The sequence below is a fragment of the Phaseolus vulgaris genome, chromosome 6 (assembly GCF_051622355.1).
Source record: "Phaseolus vulgaris cultivar YP4 chromosome 6, ASM5162235v1, whole genome shotgun sequence".
NCBI classification, from domain to species: Eukaryota; Viridiplantae; Streptophyta; class Magnoliopsida; order Fabales; family Fabaceae; genus Phaseolus; species Phaseolus vulgaris.
The window spans coordinates 35,775,801-35,793,254 of record NC_143503.1 but is presented as its reverse complement, the minus strand read 5'-3'; the positions used below and the strand labels follow the sequence as shown (position 1 = coordinate 35,793,254).

The window sequence follows — 17,454 nt, the reverse complement described above, 5'->3', positions numbered from 1 at the left end:
ATATCCTTTCTTTTAATAACATTACTTTTAATTTATTATGTTTGTTTGTTTATCATTTCTGTAATCTGAAACAACCCCATAAACAGTGATAGGAGTCTCATAATTGATTAGGGTCATCTTTTTTATAATAAACAAATAAAATATCTTCATGAATAATAATAATAATAATAATAATAATAATATATGAAATAAAATAATATTATAGTAAAATGTTTCATTTTTTTTTCAATTAAACATCACTTTTGCTCTTTTTTTCTATTTTTTTCCTCTCTACCTAGAAAGGAAGTTTAGAGTAAAAAAAGACATGACGACTTTGACTAGTGGAAGGTGTGAATGAATTCAAAAGGCCCCAAAGTGGATTGCAAAGAAAAACTTTTGCAATCATAATTCAACTGTTTTATTGAAAATGACTATACTCGTTAATTGTTCTTATCATGCCATTGTTTTTGTTATTAAGTGGGTCACACCTACCATCAGTTGCTGTGCACATTCTTTTAGATATATTACTGAACAACTATTTGTTCAAAAGAAAGTTTCAGACATTCAACAAACACAATCAATGAAATCATTCATTTGATATGAGATCTTAGAGATTGGAAGAAACATGGTGTTCTAACAAAAACAGATTCCTGGACCGCTTTAAGCTAGAACCTGGGAAAAGTAACACAAGTTAAGAACTGTAGAAACATGAGATTTGGTTGCCACCATCAGCACATAATGTATTTACAGAGGAAAAGGTTAAACTGAACCTTCTTTCTTTCTTAAAACTTAGGAGTCTTATATTTATCATGTGGAATTATAACTACTTTTTAACAATATTTTTGGACATACATCCTTTTACCTTTTACCATGTATTTCGTTAATAATAATGGTACATTAAGTCTCAGTCAATCTCATAAAATCGATTTATAAAATGAAGTTTATATACTATGAAATACTCTAATCTTTAGTCGATGTACAATCTCCAACACACCCTTCACGCTGAAAGTTACAGTTTGCATGCGTGGAGTGGTCTAATAACAACACAATAAGTCAGTCAATCTCATAAAATCGATTTATAAAGTAAAGTTTATGAAATACTCTAATCTTTAGTCGATTTACAATCTCCAACCCACCCTTCACGCTGAAAGTTACAGTTTGCATTGCATGCGTGGAGTGGTCTAATAACAACACTATAAGAGATGGTCTTTGAAATGAGTGTGATATATATGGAGTGAAAAACCTAAGTATAGTTAGTCTAAAATCCGATAGTTTATTAGGTACGCTCCACATGGGGTTTCTGTGTGTTCCTCGACCAAATAGTACTTTTCTTGATCCCCATTTTCACATGTTCCCCATTAAATAGTCCTCTTGCATTGGTTGCAAATACATGGTATAACAAATGCCGCCCAAAACCCTTTTCATCAATCACCACACAGGCAAGAAGCTTGCTGTTTCCTCCTTTACAGAGTTCAAGAGCCTCAATCTTCACCCAGATTTTGAAACTTGCACTTTCACAATGTTGGTATTTTCTATAACTCTAGAAGCTCATAGGGGTTAATTAAAAAAAGCATAAACATAAAGAGAAGGATGTAAGTTCATTTTGTTGTCTTATCTGAAAGCTCCCAGGCAACAAGCATGCAAAGAATTGGCGTGTTGTGCTTTCTCAATTCCAATAAAGAAACTGTTACAGTATAAAAGAAAACTAGCTAAGAGACAAAACAATACAGATGGGAAAAACTTCATCCATCACTATCTCTTTGCACATAATGCCAGATAGAGAAAACCAAGATAGACACTACTCACATGCTCCTGATTGATTAACGTCTTTCCCATCTGATCCAACACGGTTCACTTATTTCTTATAATGTTTTTAGAACACCAACTGTTAAAATAAATATCACTACTAGTAGTTAATTACATCTTTTGTTCTTAACTTCTCAACTGTCGAAGCTAAAAATCTAAAAACAATGGCATAGTATTCCCAAGAAAATCTACAACAAATATATCATGTTATCACTATTTTTTGTTACAATCTTAGTAACTATGATGAGTTACTCTTGTCAAGAAAGCAAGGAAAATGAAATGAAACTGAGAAAAGATTGAGGTGAGGAAACCAAATTAGCAGCACTTGGAAAACAATTATGGTGAAAATTTACAGTTAAAAAAGTGAAAAAAAAAAATATTACATTCAAGAGTGCCAGATTCCACTCAACATACTGCGGAACCGGTTTGTGGCTAGCTTCCTGACGAGCCTCTTGGCATCGGAAGAAACCTCAGCTTCTGCAAGCCTCTCTATGTTTTTGGCATACCCGGAACTCACAATTTTCTTCCTGCCACTGTTGCAGCTTGTTAGTGACATCAAAATAGAGATCAACAACTTTTTATTACCAGAATTTCCCTCCCCTGGATCCAGCAATTGCAGGAGAAGGGCAATGCTTTGGTCATCCTGCACAAACCTCTTCCTGTTTTTAGCTACCATAACCATGCCAGAGAGTGCCTCTGCTGCCATTTCACGAACTTCAAACGATTTCGCATTTAGAAACTTCACAAGCTCGGCCATGAACCCTGCATCACCTAATGCCTTCTTGGCCTCCTCAGATGCTTCACACAATCTGAACGCTACCTTCAGCCCCAACTCCTGAATCGATACCTCCCCATTTCGAACATAGTACATCAAGTGATCCACAAAGCCATAACTCAGCAAAAGACTAACACAACTAGGCAAAGAAAAACACAAATTCTCAATAGCCCTCATCACAACCTCTCTTGTTTTAGACGAGCACGTCCACTTTGGATCCAAAACACGCAAAAGAACACGAACCCCTCCTTCTCTAACCACCATCTGCCTAACTAACTCATCACCAGAGGCAATGTTCTGAATCAACTCAATAGAACTAACTTGAACTACTTCATCCTTAGACCTTACAAGCTTCAAAAACGTGGAAACTACGCCCTCCTCAACCATAAACCTCTTGATTTCCTCAACCCCACAAAGATTCCTCAACACCCCACAAGCAGCACCAACCAATTCTCCTTTACACTCTGCACTCTCACAAATCCTAAACAGGACAGTTACACCTCCATGAGCTGAAACACACCAAGCATTATCCGAATTCTCGGTCAGTCTACACAGACACCTCACAACAGCAATCTTTCCCACTTCACTCCCACATTCCAAAATCCGAATTAAAGGCCCAATAACTCCAGCACCAACCAAAACCCCTTTACAAAAATCAAAACCCGCAACGACAGAAACAACCTTCGCAGCCTCCTCAACAATCTCAACCTCATTACAACCCAGAAAATCCACCAACAAGTGAACAAACTCAGAAACATCAACAACCAACTTCACATACAAATCATTCTCCACAACAACCTCATGCAGGTTCATCAATGCCTGCTTCCTCATTCCCAAATCACCAACCTTCATTCGAGTCATTAAGTCCCTTAAGTAGAACCTCATGTCATCTTTGCCAGCTCCAAAACCAGGCCTTGAAACCACAACAGCGTAGCCATGCCTCGACACACGCTTCTTGAATATCTCGGATAGCTTCTTCACGTGCGCTTCCAACTTCCCCAAAGTCAGGTCCAAGTCGCTCTGCATCAAGAGCTTCCCGCTGTAGGACAGATCCAAGCACCGCCTCGCCAGCTCGTGGCACTCCTCCACCGTGCCATTTATCGCCGGGAGCTCGCTTGAGAGTGAAGTGGAGTCGCCGGCAACGAGTGCCGAACAGAGCTCCTCCAGCCTGCTCCGAATAAGCTGCCACTTTCCGGCGAAGACTCTGATGGAAAGAGAGAGGGAGACGAGGGAAGAGATGAGCGTCATAACTCGCCGGTGACCGGAGCCGGCGGTGTCAGCCATTTGAGTTCTCAAAGCAAGCGCATTTGGTTTTATGCGTTGGTATTTATTTCTCTGTAACGATATCGGAAGAGAGAGAGAGAATGTAATTTGGTTCTGACTTCAGATCTATACTTATCCTTAGATTGCACTTCACAGAAACTTCGACTCTTCTCTCTTTATTTACTGGAATACCCTTTTCGGCTACTCTGTAAACTCTCATTTTTTTTCTTCATTTTTCTTTAAATAATTTCATATTTTTTTCTTTTTCCCTCTCTATATAATGTGTTAATTTGCTGCTTTTGAAAAAAAATATAAGCATAAGAAAATTACTTGATTGAAAATATCTGAGCTAATCATTCAAAATATAAAAATTTAAATTGCTTACTATAAAAAATTAAGGTTGTCATCTTAAAATAACACTTTTATTTCCCAACTCATTATATTATTATTTAATATATTTCTTTTTATATTTAATATATATTATTATATTATTAAAATAAGCTGTAAAGTGGATATTTTGTTTTATATGGTGTAAATCCTGCGAGGCGTGTATTGCAAATGTACTTTTTTGGTATTATATTTTGGACGCTTGTGGAAGTTATTAGTTAACGGTTATTTAAGTAAGAGCAGAAGTTATCAGTTTACTGCTACTTTTCTGTGAACACCATAGCAGGAGTTATATTTTGCAGGTACTCTCATTCTCATTGCACCAAGCAGTGACGAAATTAACCCTTTTATTTTTTTCTTACTCTTCATCATCATTCAAGAGTAATAGTAATCCTACTGCAAGATCTCGATATGGAAGAGGTTGCAAAATTGGATCCAGAAGTTGTATTCTGAAGCATTTATTCGTATCAGTCAAAATTAACATGGAAGTGGATCAAGGACATGTTTTTCGCATCAAAATGAAAACTAGTTGTTCAACTTCTACCTTTTTCACATCAAGAACATGATTTGTTGACAGTAGAACATATTTCCAGAGTTTGATGTATTTGTTATTTAACTAGCTTGTCTTGAATTTATGATTTTGTTAGTTTTTCTAAGACAACGGCAGAGTGACTTCTCTGATATCTTTGAAATCAAATAAAAGAAGTTATGTATCTTCCTTTAGCTTTATGGAAGATATTAAGGAAAGGATTTACTATCTTTCTGTCAACTACAGAGTTTACATATATGTCAGACATCATGATGGAAGTCAAACTCAAACATTTATAATTTAGAACAACGTGGTCCAACTATATTCAGTGCATAATTTCTGCAATAGCATGAAATAAATCATCAGCATCTTAAATATTGTTTGTACTGCATTGTCCTCCATAAATTTGTTGACAAAACAGATCAACTGCAAATCAAATGGAGGAAACTAGAATGAAGTCGGAAAAATCAGAACTAATTCTCGCTCTTTAGTTCTGATACAAGATGGAATGAGTCATTACTCATTCTCGCTCTTTAGTTCTGATACAAGATGGAATGAGTCATTACTCATTAGAACTGGTCCGACATATTGATTAAGATAATTTATGTTAAGAAGCTAACAAACTGTTTTTGGGAAGTTAGATTATTGATACTCCTCAATTAAGCTCAATTAAGCTGTAAACGAGAATTGTTGGGAATTTCTCCTTAATTTAGTGAGAGACCATGACCGATGAATATTGATAACTAATCCATTTAATATATTCAATGATTCAATAATAATCATTCCAAAAATCTTGAAATTATATCTTAGAAAATGTAGAGTATGAGAAAAAACAGTAAGATAATGAAGATAGGTATTAGAACAGCGTTTGAATTATAGTTGAGAGAGAGAGCAATGTAACAGCAGAAGAGGCGCAGGTGTGAAGTGTGAATTAACAAAATAGACAGAATAGACAGAAATGCAGAAGGACCACACTGTAATAAGGACAGAGCTTTGATTTGGAAAGCAAAAGGCAAAGGGGAAGGGTCAGCTTTCAATGGCCTTGGAATGGGAATGACACGACCACACTGCACACACCCCACCATGTGAAACCATCCCCTTTGGCCTCTGCATTTGCCTTCAGCCACCACTCACATTTCACAATGAAAGTGCAAGTGACCCTCATAACTAATTAACAAAAGTAACTCTCTTTTCCTAACCTTTTTGTTGCTTGCAAACGGATACCAAAGAACCAAGTGTCCAATGAAACCCAAAGGGGAATCGCTGAATAATCCTAACCCCCCACTAAGGAACATTCACCAATGAAAACTCAACCGTTTGATCAGCTCCAAATACGAAGTCAAAGAAAATCAAATGATGCTTACATCTAAAAAAGTGTGCATGTTTTCAAGAGACAAAGGGGTGTTGGTTCACGAGAGAGCATGAGAAGAAGGTCCAACTGGTACTAGTCAGAGGCCACAGGCTCAAAACAAAGAAAAAAGGGTAAATTAAAAGCTGCCCATGTCATGACAATCCCGAAAAAAGCATCAAGATATTGACCAACCATCCCCCACTAACATAATCTTCTTTTGCAAAATTTATGCCTGTTCACTAGAGAAAAAAAGAAGAGGTAAAAGAAACATTGGTACGTGACAAATTGGATACTAGTACTACGTAAAAATAACCACAAAAAAACAGAAGTCGAATAACTCACGATGTGATTTTGGTGTAAAGTTTCAGCACTGTCAAAGGACAAAATTGTGATATGGTGTAATGCAACTAGAATGCTGCATAGAGTATTGTTTATACCAGAACTTATAGCAGGTCTAAATTTCTAAAAGCTATTCAGTTTGGTATTGTACAAAGCCACTGTACTCGTAGGGTCATGCTGGTTGAGTGGGTGAAAACAACTCATTGGAAAATACATGTTGTTGCTACTCATGCAACATAATTGCAGTTGCAGTTCTGCACATGCCTCAATTTATCTCAGAAGGGAAGTGGAACCCTTTGCTCTAATCTCATGTTTTCATTCATCTGTCCTCTACTTTGCCTAGATTACTTTACACCATGATAAATGCATCTACCTAATTATTAATTCAATTTTAGTTTCCTAAGGTGTTCTTCCACTTCTCAATGGATTGTGTTGTGCAATATTAACTAGTAATAATAATCATTGATCATCATTTTGAATTTCAATTTCACTGTTGAACCAAAACTGAAGAGAATTACTGTCTAACCCTTCTACCCGATAGTCAAGAAGAACTGTGTGCTATTTTGTTTCTTTTACTGGGTGCAGAGTGTCATTGAATTATATGCAAAAGCAATGCATTGCAATGCTAACTTTGAGTAGGCACCAAGTGAGATTCAAGAAAGCAGATAATTTGAAAATACCTTAGCTTTGAAGAGAAAATATCTTGTGTTCTTCAAATCACTATATAACAAATCGGGAAATAACAATACTGTTATAGATTGATTGATGTATTAATTTGGATGTAGTGTTATGTCAGTAAAATAAATTATGCAATCATTCCACTGATATCAAACAGTATGTTTATATACAAATTGGTCAATTATTATCACAACGAATTTATTTATTTTTGTTCAAGCAATCAAATGTGGATTGGTTTTAAAGTACTTAAACATGTCATTAGTATGTTCCTTCCTAATGTTTGTGATATTTTATGTTTATCTTGAAGAAAAGACACGAGTTCAGATCCACCTTATCACATCGATGTGATGTGTTAAAGGAGTTAAATCACAATCAGTTTCTCTTTTTTTGGACACATATAATTGACGAAACCTAAAAACCATAAAAGGTGGATATGAAACCGACCTGAAAAATATCAGTGGTGAACTTTTACTTCTGTAATCCAATCACTTTCACATCAACCCTTATACACTTCAATCACAAAAATTACATGCTTCATCTCCCAAAATCACCCTAATACATTTTCAAATTTAAATTTCCTTCACTTCCTACACCCTAGTACAGAACATAACATTTATATTTTTTCCAGTTTATAAATGTCTTTGTTCATTAATTTAACTTTTTTCCAGGTAAATTTCTGACATATATGTAGGCAGGCATGAAGTAAACATGATTTCCAAGCATTAAAACTGAGAAATATTTACAGAATGAGTAGAACACTAAGTGTAGCCACATGCATCAAACCCCAATCCCTATTCACCAGCTTGACTTATGAATATGATAATTAATGAGTGTGGACCAGTTGCAGTGCTTGATATTAAAACTTATACTACCAGAAAATGATGTGTCTATACGGATCATGCATGGATCCTGCATAACCCAAATATCATACAGTTATTATTAGTTGGAAATTGGAATAAGACGGTTTGCCAAAACTTTGATTACCTCTCATAATGCACTAAATAGTGGTTATCTACAGGGAGGAGTTTGCTTGTTAAAAGATAGTTGATTACTGCAAGATTAAATACTAAGCATGTAAATGGTAACAACCATTTTTAGTTTAAAACCTGAGCATTAAGCTAATTAAATTATTATAAATTAACAAGTGAATTGAGCTCATAAATGTGGTACCGGATTCAGAGCATGATTGTATGGAAAGTGGTTGATTGAAACAGTGAGCAGGGGACCAATGCATACATGATGTTTGAATTGAATCCTGACTTCAAAATGGTAATTCTTTGCACACAAAGACACACTTCTGATGCTGCTCAACTTCCAATGGTTTTTTACCACTGATCATTAACAGACAAGTGTTTACTGAAACATTGTGTGTGTGTTTAAATAGATAAAAGTTTATATGCAAAATGAATATGTAAGTTAGTGTTCTCGCCAACAAATTTAGATTGAGTTCCGGAAGTGGTTTTTAGATCAACTTTTCAGCATTGTTACTTTAGGGTACTTGAAGAAGATCAAAATGAGAGAAGCTCCACCTATTACAAATAATTTAATTTTGGTTAATTATAGTTGAAGAAATAAATTGTGAATTAATTTCTAATTTAATGACCCAAAAATTTCAATCAGAATTTGGTCTAACGGACAGAGAGGAAGACACTGAAAACAACTTCCCTTGTGTTATAATGTGTTTCCATATATGCCAACACAAATTCAAATACTTTAGGACATATTTGGACATTTTTTTTTCATAAAATTTTAAAGTAATGACATTAGATACGAAAGTTTGTGAAAAATATAGTACTCTTGAGATATGAAATTCATTTCCTTTATTTAACTTTAAAGAATATATAAAGAGGCTTAAAGTACAAATAACCTAACTATAAAAAAAATTATGATATCAGGTAGTGGGTATTAGAGTAGAAAACTGTTGATAGAAATATTTTAAGTCGTTCATTAATTAATTTTAGGTTCATTTTTAAATAACTTTGTGAATGTTCCACTCTAGTCTTTATAAAAAAAATGATAAATTTTGTTTTTATTCCTTTTAAATATGTGATTTTTTTTAATTTTTTAGTGTTTATAGACATGTTATTTTTTATTTTACTTCTTACACTATTTATTTTAGTTTCTATAAATATGTTTTTTTGGTTTATTACATGATAACAATGTTTACAGATATGACATTTTATAACATCATTATATATTACGCTGACATTTTTTATGACATTAGATGTGATCATATTATTATAACATTGTGATCATATTATTTTACACTATTATATATATAATATATTTATCTAAAATCCATAACACATGCATGGTGCTTTTTAATATTCTTACAATCATTCAAACATTGATATGTAAGTAAATAGAGTATGTAGTGGTAGTTATCATGATATTTTAAAGTACCTATAAAAAGAGTCTATTCTACAATTTCACTATAAAATAAAGCACTTATTCAAGAAAGGTAAATTGCATTAACTTCAAATAGATTTCTCGAGCATAGTTGAGTCCTTTAAAATATAAAATCTATCAAAATTATTTCACTTATATAATGTTATATTTTATCTGATGTACAGTATATTCTAACTAATGATTTTTTTGTGTTTTTATCATTTCAAAAAAAATATTTTACCATTTTTATGTGATAAATGTGTTACATTTTTAATACACTTAATACTTCTTAGGTTTTTAGTATTTTAAAATGAAACTAGAGAAGAGTTAACAACAAGATATACAAAAAAAAAATACACAAAGTATCTTCTGAGACTTGTTAAAATTTATACTATAAAAAGTATTCGAGTATAATAATGAAAAAACAAATGATGAATTAAAATCCATGTAAAAATGTATAAAGGGGTGAGATCTCTGATTAGGCAACCAAATCCTGCTCATGCGTTTCACAATTTTCTTTTGAGTTGACCAATAAAAAGATTAACTTTTATGGTTGACCAAATCAAGTTTCTCTCTTTTTTTTAGGGTTTGTGCTGCTTTTTGTTTCCTTGGCTTAGACAAGTCATCATCCACCATTTCCCCAAAATAGTGTTTTCCTAAACCATTTTCAGTTTGTTCTTTATTTCTTTCTTTACACAAAAACATTTGGGAATGACTAAGCCTGCAATTTAAATAATAATAATAATAATAATTAAAAAAAATAGACAATCCTACATAATTGTTAATTCATAAAAACATTCATGTTGTCTTCGATAGGCTACTGCTAGCTAATGTTATTCCAGATATATTATTTGAAGGATGCTACCAAATTATTTTACTACCATTTAGAATAGATTCAAATGATAGCTGCTAATTTGACAATAATAGTTGCATAAGCAATCCGCCTCAAGTTTTTTCTATGCCCCAAACGTATCTATCACAACCTCCAATTCAACTCAGATTACGTATTGTAATGCAAACATGGGTTGACTTCTTCTTAGACATTACTACTTCAAAATGGGCATATATCTTTGCAAATGCTGTCGACGATCAATCACCTGTTCTTTTAAATAAAATTGACAAGATAAACAAGAAAGATCGTTCAGTTTTTTCTAGGTTCCTTCAACAATTTGTTAAGGAAAATGATATTTTCACACAATTTTGTGGCACCATAATTTTGGGAAAAAAATAATGAACCTTTCAATATATGTTTTTTTGATTATTTTCTAAAAAAATCTTCTTCAAGATGTAATATAAATGACACTTAGATAATTTCTCAAGTATCAAAATTTCAACTAAGTTGTCATTGGCAACAATTCGCTACCAAATTGGAGAAATAGAAAAAGAACAAAAGATTCTTTATGAAAACTAGAATGATTGAGTATGGAAAGAACATCACCTAACATATCCCAAAACAAACTTCTTGAACAAAACTTGGAAACCAACTAATGCAACGACTATGATACCAAAAACAGGGGAGTATTCAACCTAAGTCTCAAAATGGTGAGCGTGTCTCTGCTGTTCGAGTTCGGTTGTGAGTCTGCTTCCTCACTTATTTAAAGAATAAATGAAATTGAAAACAAATTTCATTAAATGGAATGCACGATCAATGAGCTCCGCTACGTTGCCAATGCAAGACTATGAAAGTAATGAGTTTCCTCAGATGCTACTGGAGTCCCTTCCAAAAATAAAACGTCTTGTCCAGTCTGAAACTACCAATGCTTTTGTGCGCCAACTTACTTGCTTGCTGTTCAAAGGATTGATTCAAGCTAAATAACTTGCAAATAATATGTCCCAAAATTGAGGCAATTTTTGTGAATATAAAGATGCTAAAGGAAAACAGTACCTTGCATAGACAGAATACCACAACCATTGACTGCTATGACCAATTGAAACCCAATCTCCAGGAAGTTGGGCTGCTGTCTGCTCTCCTCCTAAAGGAGCGAATTGACCTAAATGCTTGTACCTTGAATAGGAATTGACAACGTGCTAATGAGTAAAACATTGATAAATGAAAAACCTTGAAATCTGAATCGATGTAAACATGATTGCGCAAACGGTGGGAACATAGGAGTTGGTTTGATCATGTATTGTACCTAAAGGGTTTGAACCGATGGCGACCTTCTCCCCTGAACCTGAGAGGACCCTCTGGATTTTTTTCACACTCTTCCATCCGGTTAAAACACGTGGCCAGGTATGTACCTTGCTGAGATGCAACCTGTCATGAATTTTCAGAAATTTAATGTCGTATCACTGAGAAGCATGCAACTTATAAATAGCGTTGTAAATAGAACAGGCAAATATAAGACATGAACCTGGGCTGTAGCAGGAAGAAATTTCATTTGAGAATCCACGTTGGAAAGTGCTGTTTTAAGTTCTTCAATATTCAGTTCAATTGATTCCTTTTTATCATCCCCCTTGGCTTCCTTCAATAAATCAGCAATGTTGCGCATCTGCTTATTCTTCAGATATAGCTCAACCTGAGGGTATCTTTCACTGATGTCTTTCATGACCTCTTGAAATTCTTTAACCGTTAGTGTTCCAGAATTGTTTTTGTCAGCCTTCTTAAAGATAGCCGCAATATCTTCCTGAAATGGCCAAAATAAATTCATATTTAACATTAACAAAAGGTGACACATGAATAGAAAGAATAATTATTGATAAAAAAAAGACCAATTTGTTTTTGTTTTCGTAGAAAATATTATTTTTTAACAAAAAACAGAACAACAAAACTGCAAAAAATAAAAGCCAGATGAAAATTTGCATTATTGATACTCAAAAAGTCTATGGATAAGAATGTCACGCGCAAACGTCTACGTATAGGCTGGGAAGCAAGTTAATTAAATGTGATGGAAAGAATATCATGTATTTGTATTGATTACCGTGACTTTTCTCTGGTTTATCGTAGCACAATCACCGAGTGCATACACATTGTTGCACCCTTCAACTCTCAACCATTCGTCAGTAGCTACGGCACGCCTGCTAGCCTGTTCATAAGAGATAATGCCTGTAAATTTTCTAACTGAATGATAGATTCAAACTAAAAGAGAGACATGACACGAAACTATGAATTAGCACGGATACAATGTCCAATTTCTCAATAACACACCTGGCCGATTTGAGTCATAAAATCTTTAATAAATGGACGAGTGCCAATACCAGTTGACCAGACAGCCATTCCATACGGTATTGTCTTAGTCTCTCCTCCATTTTTCAGTTCTTTAGTTGAAATTTCTTTCTCAGATACCTTGACAACCATGGATCCTGTTTTCACATCAATCCCATCTCTTCGAAACTTGTCTTCAGCAAAAACAGTGATTCTCTTGTCAAACCTATGAGATGAGCAATGGAACATATCAAGTGTGAAAAACTAAATGACAAAAGATCCAGACATTAATACTCCTTCCACATAAGTATAAGTAGCATTTATACAATGCATGTAGCTTGGTTATATGTGTAGACTTGTACACGTGTCTTGAGCTTTCCAAATAAGTACACTATTTACCATAATACCATGTGCACGTGAGATAGTAAGAAAATGTGTGTTTAGTTTGGTTATGAACGTAAGTGTATGGTCCAATTCCAACAACTAAAACTTTGAATCTATTCCTCCTCCTTTGTTGAACCATGAAATAACAGTTTTCAACAGTTAAATTGTGCAAAAAGCTTTCAACAAAACAAAGGCATGCAATATGTGCGGTAAAAGCCATGACTAATACTTTTGAATGTCTACTCACAAAGACAACAACCTCTGTGACTAGAAAATGAATCATGGGAAGAAATTCTTAATAAATAAGAAAAACTACGGTTAATATCACATCCTTACATGCCCAAGATATGATCTGCAGCCTCCAGAAGAGTAATTTTAACCAAATCTTTTATCCCAGGATATAAACGCACCAAATCTTCATTGACAAAATCATGAAGTGAGGCTGCAAACTCCACTCCAGTTGGTCCACCTCCAACAATAGCAAAATGAAGAATTCTCTTCTTCTCATCTTCACTTACATCAGGCAAATTTGCTCTCTCGAAGCAGTCAATAACTGTTCTTCTAATCTTTTGAGCATCTTCAACTTCCTGCACACTCATATACATGAGATATTAAAATCCAAAACAATGTAAAAAAACACAGAATGTAGTGAACCCCTTAGTCACCATGCATGATAACAACAACGGCTGTGACCCCTTCCCTCTGACATTTTTTCTTAACTTATGAAGTTCTTCTTAATATTTTGTATACTATAAAATATGATAAAAGTAATACAAAGAATGAAGTTACCTTCAAAAAATGGCAATTCTCCATCACTCCTGGAGTATTAAATGTGTTGACATTAGCGCCCACGGCAATTATTAAGTAGTCATAATCCACGACGAATTCTTCTTGCCCATTCAAATTATTGTTCAAACTTGATCGACAATAAACTTTCCTATTTTCTGCATCAATCTTGAAACATTCTGCTTCACTGAATTGTACATCGACCTTTTTCTGCTCAAAACAAAACAAGAAAAAAGGCCTAGTTAGTTGTGGCCCAGTTCTTCAGAATCTTCTATAACGCTAGTGAAAAACACAACACAAATAAAATTGATTAACTGGAAATCAAATCCCCAGAATAGTAACCTGTGAAAACTAACATTGTCGTCGGGTTTATTATGGACTACACTTAGTGTACACAACAGAAACCCGATTATTCTCCAAAGAGAAAGAAAGGTATTCTCCCGATAACAATGAAGGTAAACTATACAATCAAGTTAAGCAACCAGACACAAGTTTCATGACACTTACGAACAAAACTCTGTTTATATATATAAAAAAAAAAAAACAATACAACTAAATGATGTAAGAAATATTCAACTGAAATGCACTTGGACACCATTCTCTGTTTTTTTTTTTCAAGAAGAAACAAATGCTTAAAATTGTCATATTATTAGAATAACTTAATATTTTTTAAGTAATTTAAAATATTTAGTGATAATATGGCATTTCATACCTAAATGTTTCTCAGTTACCAATATAGAATATTTTAATAAATATATATCTATATGTATATATAATAAACCAATACGTCACAGATAAAAAATATTTTTTATTAAAAAATTATAATATATTTATTGTTTAACCTTTGTACCTGTTGCAGATAAAGAAAAATTGAAAATCGTTAAAGTTGGTCAGCCACAGCTGATTACGATTTACTGTTGGAATTGATTATTTATCGTAAATAGCTTTTTTTAAGAGTTGAAAAATTATAAATAACCTACTGTGTGTGGAATATCATTAAACCCATTTAACCTTACTAACTATTCTTCAAAGTATTCACATTTCAAATTCCTAGGTCAAGTCAATCAGGTTAAAACCTTCCTAGGTCAAGTCAATCAGGTTAAAGCCACCCATGTAATATGAAATTACAATGATTTTTTTTTCAAAATAAAAATATTTATTGAAATAAATTTTAAAAATCACCTATAAAATAAAATAAAATAGAAAGAAGACAAGATATTTCTCGGTCAAATTAGTAAAAAAAAAAATCGTATTGATAAGCTAAGAACATTAAACTAATGAGAATTTTTTTATTTTTTTTAACGTAGGGACAAAACTACTTAACAGATTTAGTTATTAAATCCCTTTTTTATTTAAAAAAATACTGCTTTAAAACTAGAATAAAAATAAAGTGAACAAAAATCAGCCTAAGAGTTACGATAATGATCATTTTATTCACTTTTGCAAGATATTGAGATATGTTACTTTGTTTAAAATATTTTTTATTTTATTGCTTAATTTAATTTACTAATTTTAAAATTTACAATTTGGACATTTCCTACTTCATTTCAATTATTCAGTTAAGTTTAATTTTCATATATTATTAGCATAAGAAGATTTTTAAACTATCATCCAATTAAAATTTTATTTTAAATATATTTATTGTAGAAGTTAATAAGTTTTTCGTAGATTTAATTTATGATTAAACAATTACATAAATTTATAGTGTAATTTTATTTTAATTTAAAAATTCTATAAAAATTAGAATTTGCATTGTTTTATTTAAATGTATTATTGATAACCTTGTAATCTACATAAAAAACACCATTATAATTTATGTTTTTGTATTCCTAATAATTGATTTTAGTTGTACTTTATTGTATTTCACAAATTTAATTCAATATTCTCTTTTTAAAATATTTTTTCTTTTATATATTAGAACCTTAGATTAAAATAATTTAATTATATAAAATATAAAATTAAATTATAAAAAAAAAACGTAAGACCTTTAAAAATCACCTTCTTAAAAATATTGCGGATGGGTTCAACAATGCTGCGTGCTTCGACGGTCCCGCAAGTAACGCTGGGCAGCAAAGGAGTGAAAGCAAAGTAATTCCGCGGCGAAACCACTTGAACATCATATTTCGGATTGTTCAGATTCTTCAAGAAACTTGTGGATGCCCAACCAGTTCCCAGAACCACCACCTTTTTCTTCTCAGTAATTGCCTCTTCAGGTGCAACACTCTCACCATAAGCCAAAAGACCACCACCACTGCACCAACCAATCATATCAATTTACATTACATATATACATATATATACGTACACACACATATCTTCATCATAAATGATAGATCTACATCTACTACGGTTTAAATTCTACATGAAAATTAATCCGAACGAATCCTGTAAAATTGATATACTAGAAAAGAGTTGCCTTAAACAGAAAATTCAACTAGTAAATGTGAACAGCCAATGTTTCTGACATTTCAATATCCAAAAAAATGTTTCGTATTTGCTGCAATGCACGGATCTAGCTTTTCTTGTTCTCAAAACGGAAGGAAAGTGTAAAATTCGCTGTAAAGAAAAAATAGTATGAAACAAGTAGGTTACCAACAAATGACTGATCGATGAAGATAGATGATAATTCTATTTTCAGTCCTTAATCAAAAAAATACTAGCGAAAACCAACATGAATAAAAAAGTAAAACAATATCACATTAATTATACCTTACGGCGGTGCAAAGGAGCACAAGCTTAAAATGTGACTGGTTTTCACGGAAAGCGCCAGAGAGACGCTGCAAGAAAGTGACGCTAGACATTTTTTTTTTCCTCCAACGAAAAATGCGTGTCCAAAACTGCCGGAAGAGGAGAGAGAGAGAGACAGAGAATGAAATACTGAAGCCAAGAAAATGGGAATGTGTTTTAGGGCTTTGAAAATGGTGTCATGACGGTTCCATATTTTTGTGCGGAAATTTGTCAGATTTGCCCTTTTCTTTGACTTGGCGGCCAAGTTTTGAACAGCATCAATGCCAAACACGACTCCACGTTTTTTTTTTTTTTTTTTTATTTTCTTTTCATTAAAAAAAATTTGACGCGTCCGTACTAGTGGGGACGCTTGGTTAGGTGGGGCAGCGTGCCCCTCAGATCTGCCTCACCGATCATTCCATGGATGTTTGATAAAAAAAGTTAAAAAGAAAATAGAGTCAAAATTATTTAAGTAACATATTAATTAAAATTATTAATTATTTGTCCTTAATATAGTAATGATTAAAATATATAATTCTTAATGTATTCATTTTATAATATTTAATTTTATTATATGTTAATGTGATTAGATCATGTTTTAATGTGGAAATAGATTGTTTTGTTGGTGATGGAGTTGTATAAGATCTTATAGGAACTAGTATTTTTGAAGAGTTAGTATTTAAATATTAAATATATAGCATGTAAGGTTTTAGGGTGTTTTAGACGTTAGGTTAGGAGGAGGGAAAATAGCATATTCGCACTAAGTGACCTAAAATGTGGTTGAGAAGAGTGCAGTGTTTGACCTAAAAACTGATAACAAACGCTCCTCTAATTAATGGAGGCGGCAAAAGCAACACTGCCCAAAATTCTTATTTATTTCTAATTTCTAGAACAAAGCCTACTTTAATTATTAACCA

General features: G+C 33.0%; 2 protein-coding genes across 2 annotated transcripts; both read right to left on the bottom strand.

The window, feature by feature from the left end:
• Positions 1-1,974: 1,974 nt before the first annotated feature.
• On the bottom strand, positions 1,975-3,970 carry LOC137832657 (uncharacterized). Its single transcript, XM_068640951.2, has one exon. It carries the CDS (start codon positions 3,842-3,844, stop codon positions 2,171-2,173), a length of 1,674 nt encoding a protein of 557 aa, XP_068497052.1. The 5' UTR covers positions 3,845-3,970; the 3' UTR covers positions 1,975-2,170.
• A 6,903-nt stretch (positions 3,971-10,873) lies between these two features.
• On the bottom strand, positions 10,874-16,827 carry LOC137832656 (external alternative NAD(P)H-ubiquinone oxidoreductase B2, mitochondrial). The gene is made up of 10 exons (XM_068640950.2): positions 16,520-16,827; positions 15,809-16,061; positions 13,814-14,020; positions 13,361-13,611; positions 12,644-12,866; positions 12,417-12,521; positions 11,850-12,122; positions 11,631-11,752; positions 11,381-11,500; positions 10,874-11,281 (listed from the first exon to the last, which is right to left on the bottom strand). Exons 1-10 carry the CDS (start codon positions 16,609-16,611, stop codon positions 11,194-11,196), a joined length of 1,734 nt encoding a protein of 577 aa, XP_068497051.1. The 5' UTR covers positions 16,612-16,827; the 3' UTR covers positions 10,874-11,193.
• Positions 16,828-17,454: the final 627 nt, after the last annotated feature.